We start from the raw sequence: 16,906 nt of genomic DNA, 5'->3' as shown, positions 1-16,906 counted from the left end.
TTTTTTTTCTTTTTGCATTTAAACTCTTCATATATAGGTTTGTGTTTGTATGTTTATGCAAAGATGCAAAGGCATTTGTATTTCATATTAAAATTTTACCCTCACCGCAGACAAACAAAAAAAGAATTAAAGTGCAGAACTGAAGTGATTTCAGCGTATACGCAGTAGATTGTATATTCTTGGAAGAGAAAAAAAAAACAAACAAACAAACACCAATGATTCCTGAGGTCATGAACTATCATGTATGCGTATTTTCTCGGATTTATCATTATAAGAATAATTACTATGCTACGTTTGTCTCAGTCTATCACTCTCTCATCCATTTATGTATTCAATATTTGTTAAGTTATCTACTTTGTTTTGTTAATTAATTTCGTTGTTTTCTCCTCTCCACTCCTCAGTACGGCATTGATTGTAATGGACACGGGTCGCACTGCTCAGGGACGGTCGCTGGAACGAAGTATGGTGTCGCTAAAAAGGCCACAATCTACGGAGTCCGAGCTTTGAGCTGCGTTGGGTTCGGTATTCTTACTGACATTACTGCTGGTAAGGCATCTTTTAACGTTAGACGACATACATTCCTTCATATATACATTCGGCAGCCAATCACACACTGCCATACAGACATGCGCATAATACATTTGATTTGATTTGATTTGATTTGATTTATTTCTGCATTTTTCACAAAGTATATACGACATAACATACAATTTTCCAAGACTGTACACATTATTTCCAACACAAAATGAATATAAACATTATAGTCAGAGTGTACCATAATGAAATGTTGTATTGGTGAATTATAATCATACAAAGACAATTGGAAAATCATTGATTATTCAATAGAATTAATACATACAAAATTCAGGAGACCGTCATCTTAAGCTGAATCTTGAGTTTGATGGCGGCCTCCGGAAAAACATACAGGATCTGTACAAATCATTTAATACATATCAAATTTTGTAACCGAATAGGGTAGCTGCAAAATGTATCAGTGCATCGGAGAGTTAGGGTGCAAGTGCATATGTGCAGTCCTTATTATTCTATTATTGTTGATGTTATTAAAAAAAATCTATGTTGATTAATTTTCAAATAGGAAAATAATATATCTGATGTTTGTAATGTTTATGTGTGCATGTTATGTATGGACACGAATCATGTAATATAACATTGCTGTGGAAAGAATAAAGTATATAATTATTAGCAAGTATAACTGTGTCCGCACACTTTGTTTTATTAGACATGAGACCCTTCAGAAGGTTGCAGATATCAATCCAGGACTAATTTATGAATAAATTTCAAATCAAAGTTGTTATATTATAAAAACATACACTACCCACGCATATCTTCTATACACAGTAATACTGTCTCACTATGTCATTCCTTTTGAATGGTGTAGACAGAGCATGATTCTGTAGGTATGATTCACAGAATGCTGAATATCGTATAATATCTTAATAAGACATATTCAGAAACGAAAGTTGAAGGAGCATGCAAGCGCTGGCTGGTTTTTGCCTCCTGATTTGTATTACTCCACAATCAGGCGTTGCAGGTATTCAGTAAAATGTATATTTTAAATTGTTTACAGACTTTGTCATGTGTTTATCCATCCATTTGGTTTGTTTCTTTATCCATTAGATATGTTGTCAACTTAGTAATGTAGCCATCATTTTTTTTCCTATACATTCTTTTTCATTTATTCTCCCATTCATTCATTCTTTCATTCATTCATTCATTCATTCATTCATTCATTCATTCATTTATCCATCGATCCATTCATTCATTCATTCATTCATCCATCCATTCATCCATCCATCCATCCATTCATTCATTCATTCATTCATTTATTCATTTATCCATCATTCATTCATTCCTTCATTCATTCATTCATTCATTCATTTACGCATACAGGATTCGACTACGTGGCGGAGAACGCCATATTCCCAGCTGTCGCATCTATGTCGCTAGGGGGCGCCAAGAACCCGTTTGTAGATCGTGCGACACAGGGTCTGATTGATGCTGGGGTGGTGGTGAGCGTAGCGGCCGGAAACAGCGATCGGGATGCCTGTACCTTCTCCCCCGCGAATGTTCCCGATGTGAGTAGAGAAGTTACGGTGGCGGATAAGCCAGGGCTAATTACTCGAGAAATGTGACGTAAACGCAATATTTAGACATGCACATTTTACCGCAACGGCGGACATCCCTTTACAACCTCGAAAACAAGAGAGAATAAGAGAGAGAGAGAGAAGAAATTATAAAATTTATGAGCAAGAAGATGATGGAAATGACCTCCAGATACAACTACAGATAACGGATGAGGGTAAATACAGGTGGGAGGGGAGGGAAGAAAAAGGAGCAGGAGAGGATCATGAAAAGGAAGAACTGTTCAGAAAGAGGGAAACGAGTAGCTGCAGTGTAAGGGAAGAAGGAGAGTAACAATGTTTCCTCTCTTTGCCAGGGCCTTTTGAACAGTCAAGTGTTGTGTTATAACGCTGTAGGGTTTTCTGTGCTAATCTTCACTTGAAGCCCGCAAAGAGTCAAGCTCATGAAAAAAAAAAACAAACAAACAAACAAATGGAGGAGATAATCATAGAAAGATTAAGCAACCTAAGAAGAGTAAGATAAGAGTTTGTATTAGATACAATGATTACAGTGAAAGAGGATCTATCATTAGTGCTGCGGAAAAGAAACAAACAACGCAAACATTGGCAAACGAAAGGTCAGCAAATTCATATGGACGTCGAATGGCCGAGACATTTATGATTATGATTGTGGTTATGACTAATTATAGGTTTGTATTAGCTCTGATTTTGTGAGTTTTGTGCTTATGATTTGTCATTTCTTTATATGTCATATCGCCTGAAATCAGATTGCTAACATCAATTATAATATCTTACGTCCATATGCTTGTTCAAACCTAATATTAGTGTTTTAAATTGCCGTTAACATCGTAGAATTAAAATTTCCCAAATATTATACAAAGTTACGAGACTCATTGGAGAGTGAGTCTGAATCATCTTCATGTTCCTTTTGTCTTGTTTTCAAATGACAAGTGATTAGTGACAGATACAATGGAAACTTTCTGATGAGTGAGCATATTGGCGTTTAAATAAATATACATCGAACTTTTTTTTTTTCAATCCAAGTGGCGAAATTTTAGTCTACCAAACGTTTGCAAACAGAGAGGTTCAAAATTATATGAATGGTCGCCAACTTTCTAATAACTTATGTCAGGAATCTTACAATGTATACAAACAAAAACAATAATAACAAACTCAACTCAAGTCATCTTTGACTCATATCCAAATCAGAATCAACTTATTTCTGCTTAGCTCAAATCAGCTCTAATCTAAAGTAGAGGTCATCTAAAGCAATGTTTATGTTGTAGTAAACTCACAACTCAATTTGTCTAAATCCAACTTAACGTCGAATCAAACTGGAAAAAAAATCAAGGTCAAATAAAACTATAAAACTCAACATCAAATAAAACTAAACTAAAAGTCAAATCGAGCCAAACTCAAAGTCATATCAGACTAAACTATTATAAGAGTCAAATCAGAATGAACTCACAATGAAATCAAACTAAACTTGAGACAAATTCAAACTAAACGCAAAGTCAAATCAAACTGAACTCAGAAGCAAATCAAACTAAACCCAAAGTCAAATCAGACTCAACTCACCTCACAGAGATACTGTTCATTTTCCCTCGCACTCGTCAGGCAATTACTGCCGGCGCCTCGGATAACACGGACACCAGGGCGTATTTCTCCAACTACGGCGACTGCGTCGACCTCTTCGCTCCCGGCGTCGACATCACCAGTATTTGGCACAGCACTGTTGACGGAACTTACGTAGCTAGCGGCACTTCTATGGCTTGCCCCCATGTCTCAGGTAAGTAGAGTAACAAGTAGAGTTACTACAGTTTATTTCTTTTTTAACATGAATTAAGGCAAACTGAATCCAGATAATGCCGATGACTGAACAAGGGGACACCAGGTGGTCATCATGCCAACAACGACTAAAGATTCAGAGGAAGGGGTTAGAAACATAATATTTTGTTTCTTATTGTTTCTTTTTAGACGTACATCTAACTGTTCATGAATTTCTTGATTCTTACTGAGCGAAAAAAGAACAAAACCTATAAGCATAATTCTTTTATATACAAACCTATTGGCAATCTTTACTCCGATATGCACCAAACTTTTTTTTTTTTTTTGTCCGTGCCAATGGCCAACGTTACAGTCTGCATCTTGTTTTGTTGTTACAGGGACAAAATTCAATTATCAACAACTGTATTTCATATAAGGTAGATACAGTACCGTTTAGAGTCACGCTTTCTCTCTATATATGTTTATAAATACAGAGTAAATAATTAGAATCACGCTTTCTTTATGATTATAAATACAGAGTAAATCAATGTGTACATTTCATATGCAATAAGCGTAAATCATGTATCCACACGTGTTTGTGTGTGTGTCTGTGTGTGTGTGTGTGTGTGTGACAGGTTGTACTTTTGTGTGAACAGATAAGTATATTCTTTGTCATTAAGTACCGTTTTAGTACAGTAATGCAGTTTGGGGATTTTTCCCCTTTCTTGGCACGTTTTCAGCATGTCATGTTGTCGTAGCTTTGTAAAGAAAAGTAACACCATGCTTAAACCGTGTATGTCAACTCCCTTCCTATTTTAAGTGAACTTGCCACTGCCAGTGATAATACTGAAGCAACGCCTTTCCCCATGTTCAATATTCGCAGGTGCTGCGGCCCTTATACTCGGGAATAACCCTGGCTTTACGTGGAGGGAGGTGACCGCTGCACTGACCAATGGTGCTACAAAAGGAAAGATCAGTGATGAGATGGGTTCTCCCAACAAGCTACTTAGAGTGCCCTCAAGCGGTTAGTTCTGACCAGGAAAGGGTGTCATCGGAGTCACCCATATGGATATGGTCCTTTTTTTTTTTTTTTTTTTTTTTTTTTTTGGAGGGGAGGACGAGTTAGTTAATAATCTTGTATCGACAGGGATGATACAATTTGAAACTTGCCTGGTCAATAACATCGTAACCATGGTAACCAGTGGGACTGATTTCTGAAAATCACGCAAACCTATGACATAACTTCAAAATCCGTGTGCAAAGATCGTGATGTGTTGGGAGTAAGAAACTTTGCACCATGCTGTAGCATGTCTTTCGCTCACCCCCAACCATAACATTGTGTACTATTGTATCTGCAAGGAAAATAAAGTGTAATGAGACATGCGTGCACGCCTATACACAATGTACATTTCATGGTTTTAGCAAGACCTGTAAGCAATTCATTTTCTCGACACAGTAATCCTGAGATTGTACCAAGATAACACCACAAACTTTATACCTGGATTGGCAGGCAGGAAACCATACAACCGCGTTTACTGCATTCCGCCAAATGACACATAAATCTGAACTTTAATATAACAGTTGACTTTCGACAACAGTGTTACCTACGCTCTAGCATTGAAAACCTACGCTAATTACCCCTTCAGGAATGAAACTTAATGTCTGTTATGCTATTTTGATTCCTGTAGTCCTTGTTCTGATTTTGCTAAGCTCGCAGGGCAATCTCCCGCAGAAGACAATAGTAGATAAGTGATTACTGGGAAATGTTTTCTGTAAATCCTATACTCCTGCCTTTACAGTTAGGACGAACATTTACAAGAACATAAGAAAGCAAGCAACTTCTTGGATCGCTCTTTCTCTATCTACGATGAAATCTCAAATAAACTAACTCACTCCATGAGTCAGAAAAGGAAAATTGAATGTTCGATGTTTATTTCCATAACAGTTTGCATGAGATGTGTTCAAATGAAAGAGGTTGAATGAGAGTGTGACGCATGAAAGTGATGCATTTGTATTATCTATCAGTACATTAAAATATATGTAGATATATATGAAGAGTTTGTTCGCAAAAAAAAAAACAAAACAAAAAAAAACCGATAAGTCCATAATTGCCAAATGGAGATATTTGCGATCAAAGGTCAAGAAAAATAAAGAGAATAATAAAAACATTTTTTTTTTGCTTCTTTTGACCATAACTGTACAAATGTATCTTTATATTTAGTGACCCATATATCATTAAAAGGTATCATTTTGTACTTTATGACATACAGTAGACCGTACTTCAAAATCTCAACAAACTCTTCATATATATATCAATATATATATATATATATATATATATATATATATATGAACGGTTTGATAGCAAAAAAAGACATATCTTCAATCTTATCAATTAGAGATATCTGCAATTAAATCTGTCATTTTCTTACCGTATCACTTCAAGAATATTCCTTGTTATGACACAAAAGAGATATCATTAAAAAGGTGTAATTTTGTTCTCTCTGATGATGGACACTGTTAAATGTTAATAATAATATTAAAGATAATCATCATCATCATCATCATATACTACATAAGAACACACACACACGCATATATATATATATGTATATATATATATATATATATATATACATATATATATATATATATATATATACGCTTGTACAACTAGGGATAGGTGGACATTTGTCGGTATATCCCCTTGTTAGGTGGACGCGAACCGGCTAGGTGGACATTTTTAGGTCCACCTTGCCGGTTGGCTCCGTAACTCCTCTATGCATTCATGTACCATCACAAAATCACGAACAATCCACGAACAGAGAGGCACGAACATAATTTCGCTGCCTCCCTCTTGTCAGGATCTCCCAAGTCTTCCAAATAAAAGATCGAAAATTGGGGATCATCCCCCAGAGAAAGAGGGATTTTAAAAGCCTTCAAGATGAACAGCGCCATCTACGTGTAGTGTCGAACATCAATACCAGTCCTGTACAGTACTGCATGCATGCAGCAGTGGTTGTGATGCGCTAGCAGCCGCTGAGGCCTGAGCAATCATGGAATCGTATGCACGATCACGATAAACCTAATGATGGATATGATGATGAAATTTCCACGTCAAATCTTACCGAAGGTATGTCAAAAATTGTGAGCAATCTATGTGAATATCTACGCTCACAATTATCTCGATATATATATTACGGAGCAGTAACAAGTTTTCATGACGGAATGCTATATAGTCATAGTCCCATATATGTATAACTATGTTGTGTCTGTGAATGTTCTCAGTCATCCAGGTAAAGTATCACATGAACAATATCGGTAAATCTAGTCAACTGGACTTACTTGTAGTTTGGAGTCGCTACTCCAAACTACAAGTAAGTCCAGTTGACTAGATTTACCGATATTGTTCATGTATAACTATGTTGTAAATGTAAACCGACGAACGGCAACCGAGCGAAACGGTCTCTAACGTTAGAATTCTTATTTCTTGGGTCTTGAGTCTTGATGGAGTATTACTTCCCTATAGCAGCTGCAAGCACAACTAGACTGGGATGGGTTGGTGCAGTCGTTAAATTACTAAACTTAAGGCCCATATGTACTGTGTAAATTAAAAATTGCATTTGGGTAATTCCTTGAAGTTGGGGCACAAAGTGTTACATTTTAGCATAACTCAATACTAATTATGCTATAGACCTGGGTCTAGATCTAAAGTTTACAAAGATCTATGTTTATAGGCTTTACATTTGTATTGAGACCATACATTTTCCTGGAAATTTTGTGCCATTCAGACTCAATTTTGATGAAGTTATTCTAAAAAAATGTGACGGTGTCCTGTAGCATTGTGACGTGTCCATGTAGCATCGTGATACTATAAATCAAAAAATCTGGTCCTAAAAGACAAATTAATGCAATTAGCTTGACCAAAATTTGATATGATGTGCATAATTACTAATACTAGATTAGTCAGCTAGCTAAATATCTTAACTTTCCTTTCCACAGTTTTACTTTTACAAGAAAATTACACAATGTGTCACTATGCTACGCAGTGTCCCCCAAATGTAACAAAAAAGGAGACCGCGTAGCATCGTGATACATTTTGTAATTTTCTTTTAAAATTAATATGTGTACAGGAAATTTGAGATGTCTCTTAGGACCAAATTTTAAAATATCACGATGCTACATGGACACGTCCCGATGCTACAGGACACCGTTACATATTGTTTAATAACTTCATCAAAATTGAGTCTGAATGGCACAAAATTTCCAGGAAAATGTGTGGCCTCAATGCAAATGTAAAGCCTACAAACAATAAATGTATAGCATCAAAATACTGAGTTATGCTGAAATGTACATTTCAAATTATCACGATGCTACATGGACACTGCCCCAACTTCATGGAATTACCCATTTATGTTGTGGCTGTCAGAAATGTGAAGATGGACCTTATCTCACGATTTCATTTCATTTCAAAGGCAAAGCCAATCTGTCCAAGAAATAAGCCAGTTAAAAACTAACACAACTCGCGCAGTTCGGGGTTCCACTTTGTCGTTGAGCATGGATGGATGGGCAGTCAGAATTCCAGAAAAAAAGGTCATCTGTTGGCGTGTTGCTGTACCTACTAGGATTCTACCAGGAGAGCATGTTACTTGACTTTTAAATTCACTGTGATAAGTATCTGTGATGTCGTCATGATTATTCAAGTGATCTTTTAGGGCAATTCCACGGTATATAGGACACAGGTGCCAAAAATTCAAAATGATATCTGTTTCAAACACCATACATTTTCAGACAATACTTGAGTTGAAGTTCTAAGAATCATTATGTTTTTCAATAAAAGCGGCCATTTCGATTTTCAAAATGGCTACCAAAATATGCCTATAATAACTCAATGGTAAAAAGAGAGGATTGTCACATAACTTACTCTCTGTATTATATCCACTTTACTAGTACTCTAAACAGCAATCTTGTATGTATGCAGTTACCAGAGACGTCTTTTACCACACGATAGAAAAAAAAGCTGGTCGCTTTAAGAAATTTGATAAAACCTTTTAATTAGTTTGACAATGATGGATGTAACGTCAGTTACCAAAAACAAGGAATTTTTAACTTTATTCATCAAAGAAAGTCATGAGCTGTATGATGTAACTGGGGATTTCTAATGTATGCCTATATGCCTTTCTTTTAATACCGGAAATAAGGATACTTGGCATACTGGAGAGTCAAAATGAACACTTCAAAATGTGTAACGTCAGTTACCGAAACATCATACATGAGTATGTAGCAACGTCAGTTACCATGACCAGTAATTATAACTGAGGCAATTTTTTTGACTTTTAAAGGCCATTTCAATACATATGGGAAGTCAAAGGTTATCAACAAAGAGCAGCAATCCCTTTGATGGGGAATGATGTCATCACCATGGTATGTCCATGGATATATTCTTTTCATTTTATTAAACATTTATTTATTTATTGATCATAATTATCATTTCTTATGGGGGGCTTGAGGTTTTGATTTTCGATTCAGCACAAGTTTAAGGTTAAATCATCTGGAAGTTTAGGTTTACCACGTGCAATATATATATATGCACTCAAATTACTATACAGTACATTCACAGACCTACATGTATGGGATGATAAAGCTACCAAAGTTTGTAGGCCTAATCAATGACGTGGTTGCATGGTAACCACCTTTTTTATACAAAAGCTTGTGTACAGCTGTATACCAACAGTTTTATGATCTTAACTTGTGATTGCTTTTGCTAGCATTTGTCTTCTTTTCTGGAAGCTTACTGAAGTTTCTACCTCAAGGCGAATGCACAAACAGATATATTTCTTCGCTTGCACTTATGTGTGGTTTTACATTAGTTAATGTGACACATCTTGTATTATGGTACATACATAAGGCATGTACTGTCATTACTGTTTGAAACTTAACACTGATGTTGCTTAATGTTTAACATTGATGTTGCTCAAAGTGAGAAGTGATTCTAGGGTTAAAAAAAAAAATTGTTCATATTTGTTGATTACTTTATATATTTATTTCATTCATGCAAGGACATTTTGTAATGGTACATGATAATTTAAATTATGAACAGGAAGATTTGTTTATATAATTGATCTTTAATGGATTTTTTTCGTAGCAAAGTCCTATTTCTTGGTATCTGGGATGTATTTGCAAGCCTTGATACATCAGTGAAAAGGAAGAGAAAAACAGTTATAATACTTTATTACATTACATTATTTATGCCCAACTGTGCTATAACATGGGGGGGGGGGGGTTGCCCCCTAAGGGCCCCACCCCATTTGTGTCTTTGGATTTTGTTTTAATTTGTTGCTAAGTAATTGCCTGGGATTGTTACTGGTATACTGCAGCAATATGATAACCTGTTAAATAAATTTGTTCCCATAGCAAAAGTATGTGTAACGTGAGTTACTGACATGTTTACCTTTAAGTTTTCATAGAACACAAAGAAAATGGACTTATGTTTCATTTCATTTGTGTATTTATAATTGATGAACCAAGGTATGATGCCATATCAAACAAATCATTCTGAAAGGTCAGAATTATAAAATATCACAAAACTATTCCCAATCATGATTTTGCATGTGTAAACCCTATGGCAAATGTAAGCGTAACGTCAGTTACCGTCATGCCTTCACTGAAATTGGCATGGTGCTAAAAGGAATATATCTAAAGTGCACATTATTTTGCACACCTGTTCCTAAGAACCTATGTGTATTGCCATATTAAACACATAAAGGCTAGAAGTCAGGGACATGAGATATTTCCATTTAAATCTACACCATAATTTCCCATGTCCTTTTTCCGTAACGTCAGTTACTGACACATTTTCACTTGCTATGTGATAAGAAATGCAGTTTGAGAGAAAAACTTTCCACCTATTTCTTCATTCTAATGAACTCATTCATCAATGCCAATTGCAAGCCCCAGGTGCTTTCATTTACAAAACTACAACTTAAAAAATTTCATGAAAATCCTTACGCGTAACGTCAGTTACCGTGGAATTGCCCTTTAGTGGTGCTTCTCGGCATTATATTATCCACCTGACACAGCAAAAGCAGTATTTGACAATAATAAATAGAAAAGTATTTAATACATTAAATGCAAAATAATGAAATTTACTGATGTTTTTCAAAGTGCTAAGTCAGTACTGTATGATAGATCATTCTTCTGAATTCTGGTCACCGGGTCTATGCCAGTTCATTCCTTTTTACTTTGTTTTTTAACATGACTGATGAATTCCATAAATTGTTACATCAGGCAAGCTTTTGCCTTCTGTCGCTTGAAAGTTGTAGTGGTGGAGTGCCTAATCAATTGAGAAAAAAGAAAGGTCATTTGTACAAATGTGCCCGTGAGCTACCCCGAACTGGCTTGAACTTATCCATACACATCCGGTATCCGGAGGCTGTGTTGGCGTAGCATGGTATCACTCAGCAAGGAATGTCGTGAATCTTTTATCTGATGTCACCCGCATGTCTTCTGAGGAAAGAGAAACCATTCTATAGTTATAAGCTGCAAATCTATGGAAATAAGGAATTAAATTCAGGTCTAATGTCAAAATAACACCAGAAATGTCCAGGAAATGTGTTTTATTGACTTAAGAAGTACGGTATTCATGTGAGGTAGTTTGATAATCAGCTCTTTGACAATTGCCATGCCCTACAAAGCCATGGAAATATGGTTTGTTGAGTAAAGGCTTTCGTACAGCTTTGCAGATCAATTTGTCAAGTACATATATGCTGATCAATCTAAATAGCCAAGTCATCATAGGCAGGTATGCCCTTAGTCCACGTATTAAAAGCATGTGGAAACATTAAGTTGTGACACCAAGCTAACAAATTTCATGATGTTACTATAATCATTTTTTTTAGAGCATTATGACAAGGTACATGACAGCTTTCTCAAGGTTCTGCTCATGATCAGTAGATTTGCACCTTTGCTGACCTCTTTAAGGTGCCTCTCTTGTGTGAACAAGAGCTTGTGAAACCATCAGCACACACTTTATTTGTACCTCACATCTGATCAAAAGTTTGCATTGTTCAATGTCCCTATTACTTGTGGAAATGGAATACGTACTCCTTGACTGCTTTAAATTCAGCTGGATCACCAACTTGTGAATATCCTGGCAACGCTCTAAAAGAATCTTCTTTTGTAGCTTTGTAGGCTCTCCCAAACACTAGCGGGAGGAATGGGTAAGGAATATCATTTTCTCTTCAGGTGTGTCATTTGTTTTGTGAATGGTCAAGTCCCCCCAGGCAGGTGTATACTGCTGGCCCTCCTTACAAGGTGAAGGCTGGTAAATGTCAAGCATCTTTTGTCCATGTGGTCTGAGGAAAGAGAAACTGTCCTGTAATCATGAATACATGCAAATTTTAATGAAATAAGGAATTAAATTCAGTTGTAATATCAAAATAACTCTATGAATTTCCCTGGATGTGCTATTAACTTTAAAAAGTATTCATGTGAGGTAATTAAAGTATCAGCTCTTTGATGGTTGCAATATCCTACAAACCCATGAAAACATGGTTTGTGTGATAGGGCTAATTGACCAGTGTACCATATGTGATAGGACATTCTAGCTTGTCAATTTGTTTCATGACACCATGCTGATCAAATACATAAATAGCCAAGTCATCATAGACAGGTGTGATATGACTATAGTCCTCGTAAGCATGTGAAAACATTACTAAGAACTTTGTGACACCGAGTTAATGTATTTTCATAATTCTAATAAATTATTGTGGTTATTGTAGGGCATACAAACATGGTAGGTGACAGCTATCTCAGATCTGTTCAGTAACTTTTGTCATTCATGACTCCTTAGTTGCTTCTCTTGTGTGGAACAAACAGGTTTATGAGCCCATCTGGGGCCCGTTGCATGAAAGTTACAATTATGGTAACTTTGCCATCCAGTGGTAACTTCCATGGAATTCTTGATTCTGATTGGCCGTTGAGTATTGTTACAGTACCATGGTAGTTAGGTGATCCGAGTATCCTCTCGGATCACCTTCTGTATCTGTACGGATTCTTTCTTCTTCTTCTTTATTTATTTCTCCCCAAAAGTTGTGCAGAGGTTAGCTCAGAAAGTGCTATGCCTATCAAGTTCAAACTTATACCATGTATGTATCGTGTCCCAAGGACGGCAATCGAACTAAAATCAAAGTGAGCAGTCGACCTTGACGTCACTATGACGTCATTATATGAAAACACATTCTCAATCATATCTCATTAATGGAATGAAGTTTTTCAATGAAATTTACGTCACATATATTTCAAGTTATGCGCATTCTACTCATATTCTCAAAATTCACATTTTCTCTTGATACGTGCGCGTACGCGCGCGTTGAAATATTTGTATGCTCAAATCGAGCTCAATTTTTATTTGCACACGTTTCAGACCATTTAGAGCATTTTTTGAAAAATTGAAAAAATCGGACGGACGCGTACGCGCGCGCGCATATACGCACGCAAAGCTCATATGCAATAGAAATTTTCAATTTTTTCACATGGATCGGATGTCCAAAATGTCAAGGAATATTTCTATCAAGTTTCAAGTCGATCCGACTCAATATGACGTCATACGGGCCCGTCAAATTCAAAATTCCGCGCGTGCATCAATGGGGATACACAGTGCAACTATGCCAAAAACCCGCCAATTTTAAATCGGATTTTACTCGTCAGGATGGACGGTGACCCCCCATTTTCTTGATATATTCTAAAAGCTGATGAGTTGTACATGTCATTTCATGGGTTGGCGATACTGAAAAAAATGATTAAAAGATATCAAATTTCTTAATAAAGTAAACAAAGTAAATTTTCAAAGTGACGTGATCAAATTTCAAGTTCACTCGAGCGTATCTCACTTAAATTTCGCCAATTTTCACCCAGATTTCAGTATGTTGTAGCTTATGAAATGTTCTTTCATTAATGTAAAAGCAACATTTTAATTGGATAACGTCATCACCTCGTAAAAATGGATGGAAAGTATCCTTGTAAAATTTGACCAGTTTACGTGTTATCTCTATGGGAGAGCAGTTTTTCTGGCAGTGAAAATTGACCTATCTTTTTCGAGCACTAGCTCACTTATGCTTTGGTGAATTTTCCCCAGATTTTGGTATGTTGTAGCTGAGACTTTGGGCTATCGTGAGTGTGCCCTCCATTTTTTCATACAACGTCGGCATCACGTCGAAAAACTTGGTTGAAAAATTGCATGTGGCTTCGATGCAGCGTCATTGTGCTTAATACACAGGGCCTATGGAGCATGAAATAGGTCATTGCATACATAGCGCATCCAACTCGTAATCCTAAGGTCCCTGGTTCGATGCTCATCCCTGCCAGTTTTTTTTTTAATTTTTTTAAACACTTTTTTTTCTTCTTTTTCTTTAGTTAGTCTTAATTTCCTTTCCTAACTTTATTTTTTTCTGATTTTTTCATGCTTCTTCAAATTTCTATAAAAATAACATAATTTTTTCTTTATTTTTCTTTCTTTCTACTACTTTCTGTGCAATAGATGAACAACAACAATGGCTATTAATCCCATATTTTGCACATGTTTTGTTCATATCACGTACATTATTTCATAAAACAACAATTACTTGATCGGACACCATCTTGGGTATGTAAATTAGGGTGAAAGATCATAAATGTTTCATCCTGTTTCTTGGTGAATACATGTCCTATCTCTCCCATATTTTGCACACGCAAAGACCATGTTACAAGAATCCTTTCACAAAATAACTACTTTTTGCTCAGATGCCATCATGTCTGTGCGAAGTGGGGTCAAAGGTCATATATTCTTCTTTCTGTATCTTCATTATGACGTGTTATCTCTAAATCTCTAAACGAGTGCAGTTTTTCTGCAAATGAAATTTGACATGACTATCTTTTTCGAGCAATACCTCACTTATGCTTCGGTGAATTTCTCCCAGATCTTAATATGTTGTAGCTGAGACTTTGGGCTATCGTATTTTACCCTTCGTTTTTCATACAATGTCGGGATCACGTTAAAAAACGTGGTTGAATTTAAAGCTTATCTTCAATGTATTGAGATGTTTCTTTTCTTTCTGCAACTTTCTTTGCAATAACTCAAGAAATTTTAACAGCGTCTATCACCCTCAAATTTTGCACATGTTTAGTTCATGTCATGTACATTATTTCATAAAATTACAACTTCTTGATCAGACTCCATCTTGGGTATGTAAATTAGGGTCAAATGTCATAAATATTTCATTCTGTATCTTAGTGAATACATGTCCTATCTCTTCCATATTTTGCACACGCAAAGACCATGTTACAAGAATCATTTTACGAAATAACCACTTTTTGCTTAGATGCCATCCTGGCTGTGCAAAGTGGGGTCAATGGTCAAATATACTTCATTCTGTATCTTCGTTACAGTGTATACGGAATTTGGTACCAAAGATGGCAGGTCTGACTTGCTTTTCTAAATGAGAATCCAAACATCACATGGCCAATGTCTCTATACACAGATGAAACCTGTATGGTCATGGCTATTGCGATCAGACCCCGAATCAGTGATAAAAAAAAAATCGGATCACCTTAATTTGTCAGTAATGACAAATTACAATCTCTAGTTACCATTGGATGGCAAAGTTACCATAATTGTAACTTTTATGCAATGGGCCCCAGGACACACTTTAATACCTTGTACCTGATTAAAGTTTACATTGTTTGATTGCCCATAAAAGTTAACAGTAGAAAGGGGATGCATACAGTGCTTGACAGCTTTTGCACCCGGAAGGTGGATCAGCCACCTGTGAGTTCTCTGTCCATGTGCTAAAAGAATCATCTTATTCTAGTAATGTAGGCTCTACAAACCTAGTGGGAGGAATGTGTTAATGGGTGTATTTGGATGCTCAAGTGCATGGTCATAGTCAGGTGTGATACTGCTAGCCCTCCTAACTAGGTGAAGTCAGGTAAATGTCAAGAATCCCTTGTCCATGTGGTCTGAGGAAATAGAAACCATCCTGTAGTCATAACCTGCAAATCTATGGAAATAAGAAATTAAATTCAGCTTTAATGTCAAAGTAACTCTAGAAATTTCGCTATCTACTATTAACTTTAATAAGTATTAATGTGAGGTAGTTTGATTATCAGCTCTGTGACAATTGCCATGCCGTACAAAGCCTTGGATGGTTTGTTTATTTAAATAGTAAATTATGCTTTACCATCTGTGATAGTACAGGTTTATATGCTGAATCAGTTAATTATAGCCAAGTCATCATAGGCAAACATACATTTATGCCCTATAGTCCACGTAAACATGTGAAAACATTACTAAGTTGTGACACCAAGCTAACAAATTTCATATATTACTATAATCATTGTTTGTTTGTTTGTTTGTTTGTTTGTTTTTTTTGGGGGGGGGTTTGTAGGGCATAATGGTAAGGAACACGACAGCTTTTTGATAATTCTCTACTCAGTAGATTTGCACCTTTGCTGACCTCATTATGGTGCCTTTCTCGCGTAGAACTAGAGTTTGTGAAACCGTCAACACACACTCTATTGATACCTCACATCTGATCACAAGTTTGCGTTGTTCAATGTCACTATTACTTGTGAAGCTTATAATTTCCTGTAAACAAGCAAAAAGTATCTTCTTTTGTAGTGTTGTAGGCTCTCCCAAACACTAGAAGGAGGAATGGGTAAAGAATCATTTTCTCTTCAGGTGTGTCAATAATTTTTTGAATAGTCAAGTCCTCATAGGCAGGTGTATATACTGCTAGCCCTCCTTACAAGGTGAAGGCAGGTAAATGTCAAACATCTTTTGTCCACGTGGTCTGAGGAAATAGAAACCATCCTGTAGTCATAACCTGCAAATTTAGGGAAATAAGGAATTACATTCAGATTTAATGTCAAACTAACTCTAGAAATATCCCTATGTGCTATTAACTTTCCTAACTTAGTATTCATGTGAGATAGTTTAATGAAATCAACTCTTTGATGATTGCAATGTCCCACAAAACCGTGAAAACATGGTTGGTGTGATA

General features: G+C 36.1%; 1 protein-coding gene across 1 annotated transcript in view; it reads left to right on the top strand.

Moving 5' to 3' along the window:
* LOC140246922 (extracellular serine proteinase-like) overlaps window positions 1-4,942 on the top strand; it is a 30,043-nt gene extending 25,101 nt beyond the window's left edge. The window contains exons 7-10 of the mRNA XM_072326243.1: window positions 402-546; window positions 1,912-2,096; window positions 3,720-3,891; window positions 4,753-4,942. Coding sequence (XP_072182344.1) covers window positions 402-546; window positions 1,912-2,096; window positions 3,720-3,891; window positions 4,753-4,898 — 648 coding nt within the window. The 3' untranslated portion in view covers window positions 4,899-4,942. The remainder of the gene's footprint in view (window positions 1-401; window positions 547-1,911; window positions 2,097-3,719; window positions 3,892-4,752) is intronic.
* Window positions 4,943-16,906: the final 11,964 nt, after the last annotated feature.

The sequence above is a fragment of the Diadema setosum genome, chromosome 3, assembly GCF_964275005.1.
Source record: "Diadema setosum chromosome 3, eeDiaSeto1, whole genome shotgun sequence".
NCBI lineage: Eukaryota > Metazoa > Echinodermata > Echinoidea > Diadematoida > Diadematidae > Diadema > Diadema setosum.
The sequence above is the reverse complement of the archived record's forward strand: the minus strand, read 5'-3'. Positions and strand labels throughout refer to the sequence as shown.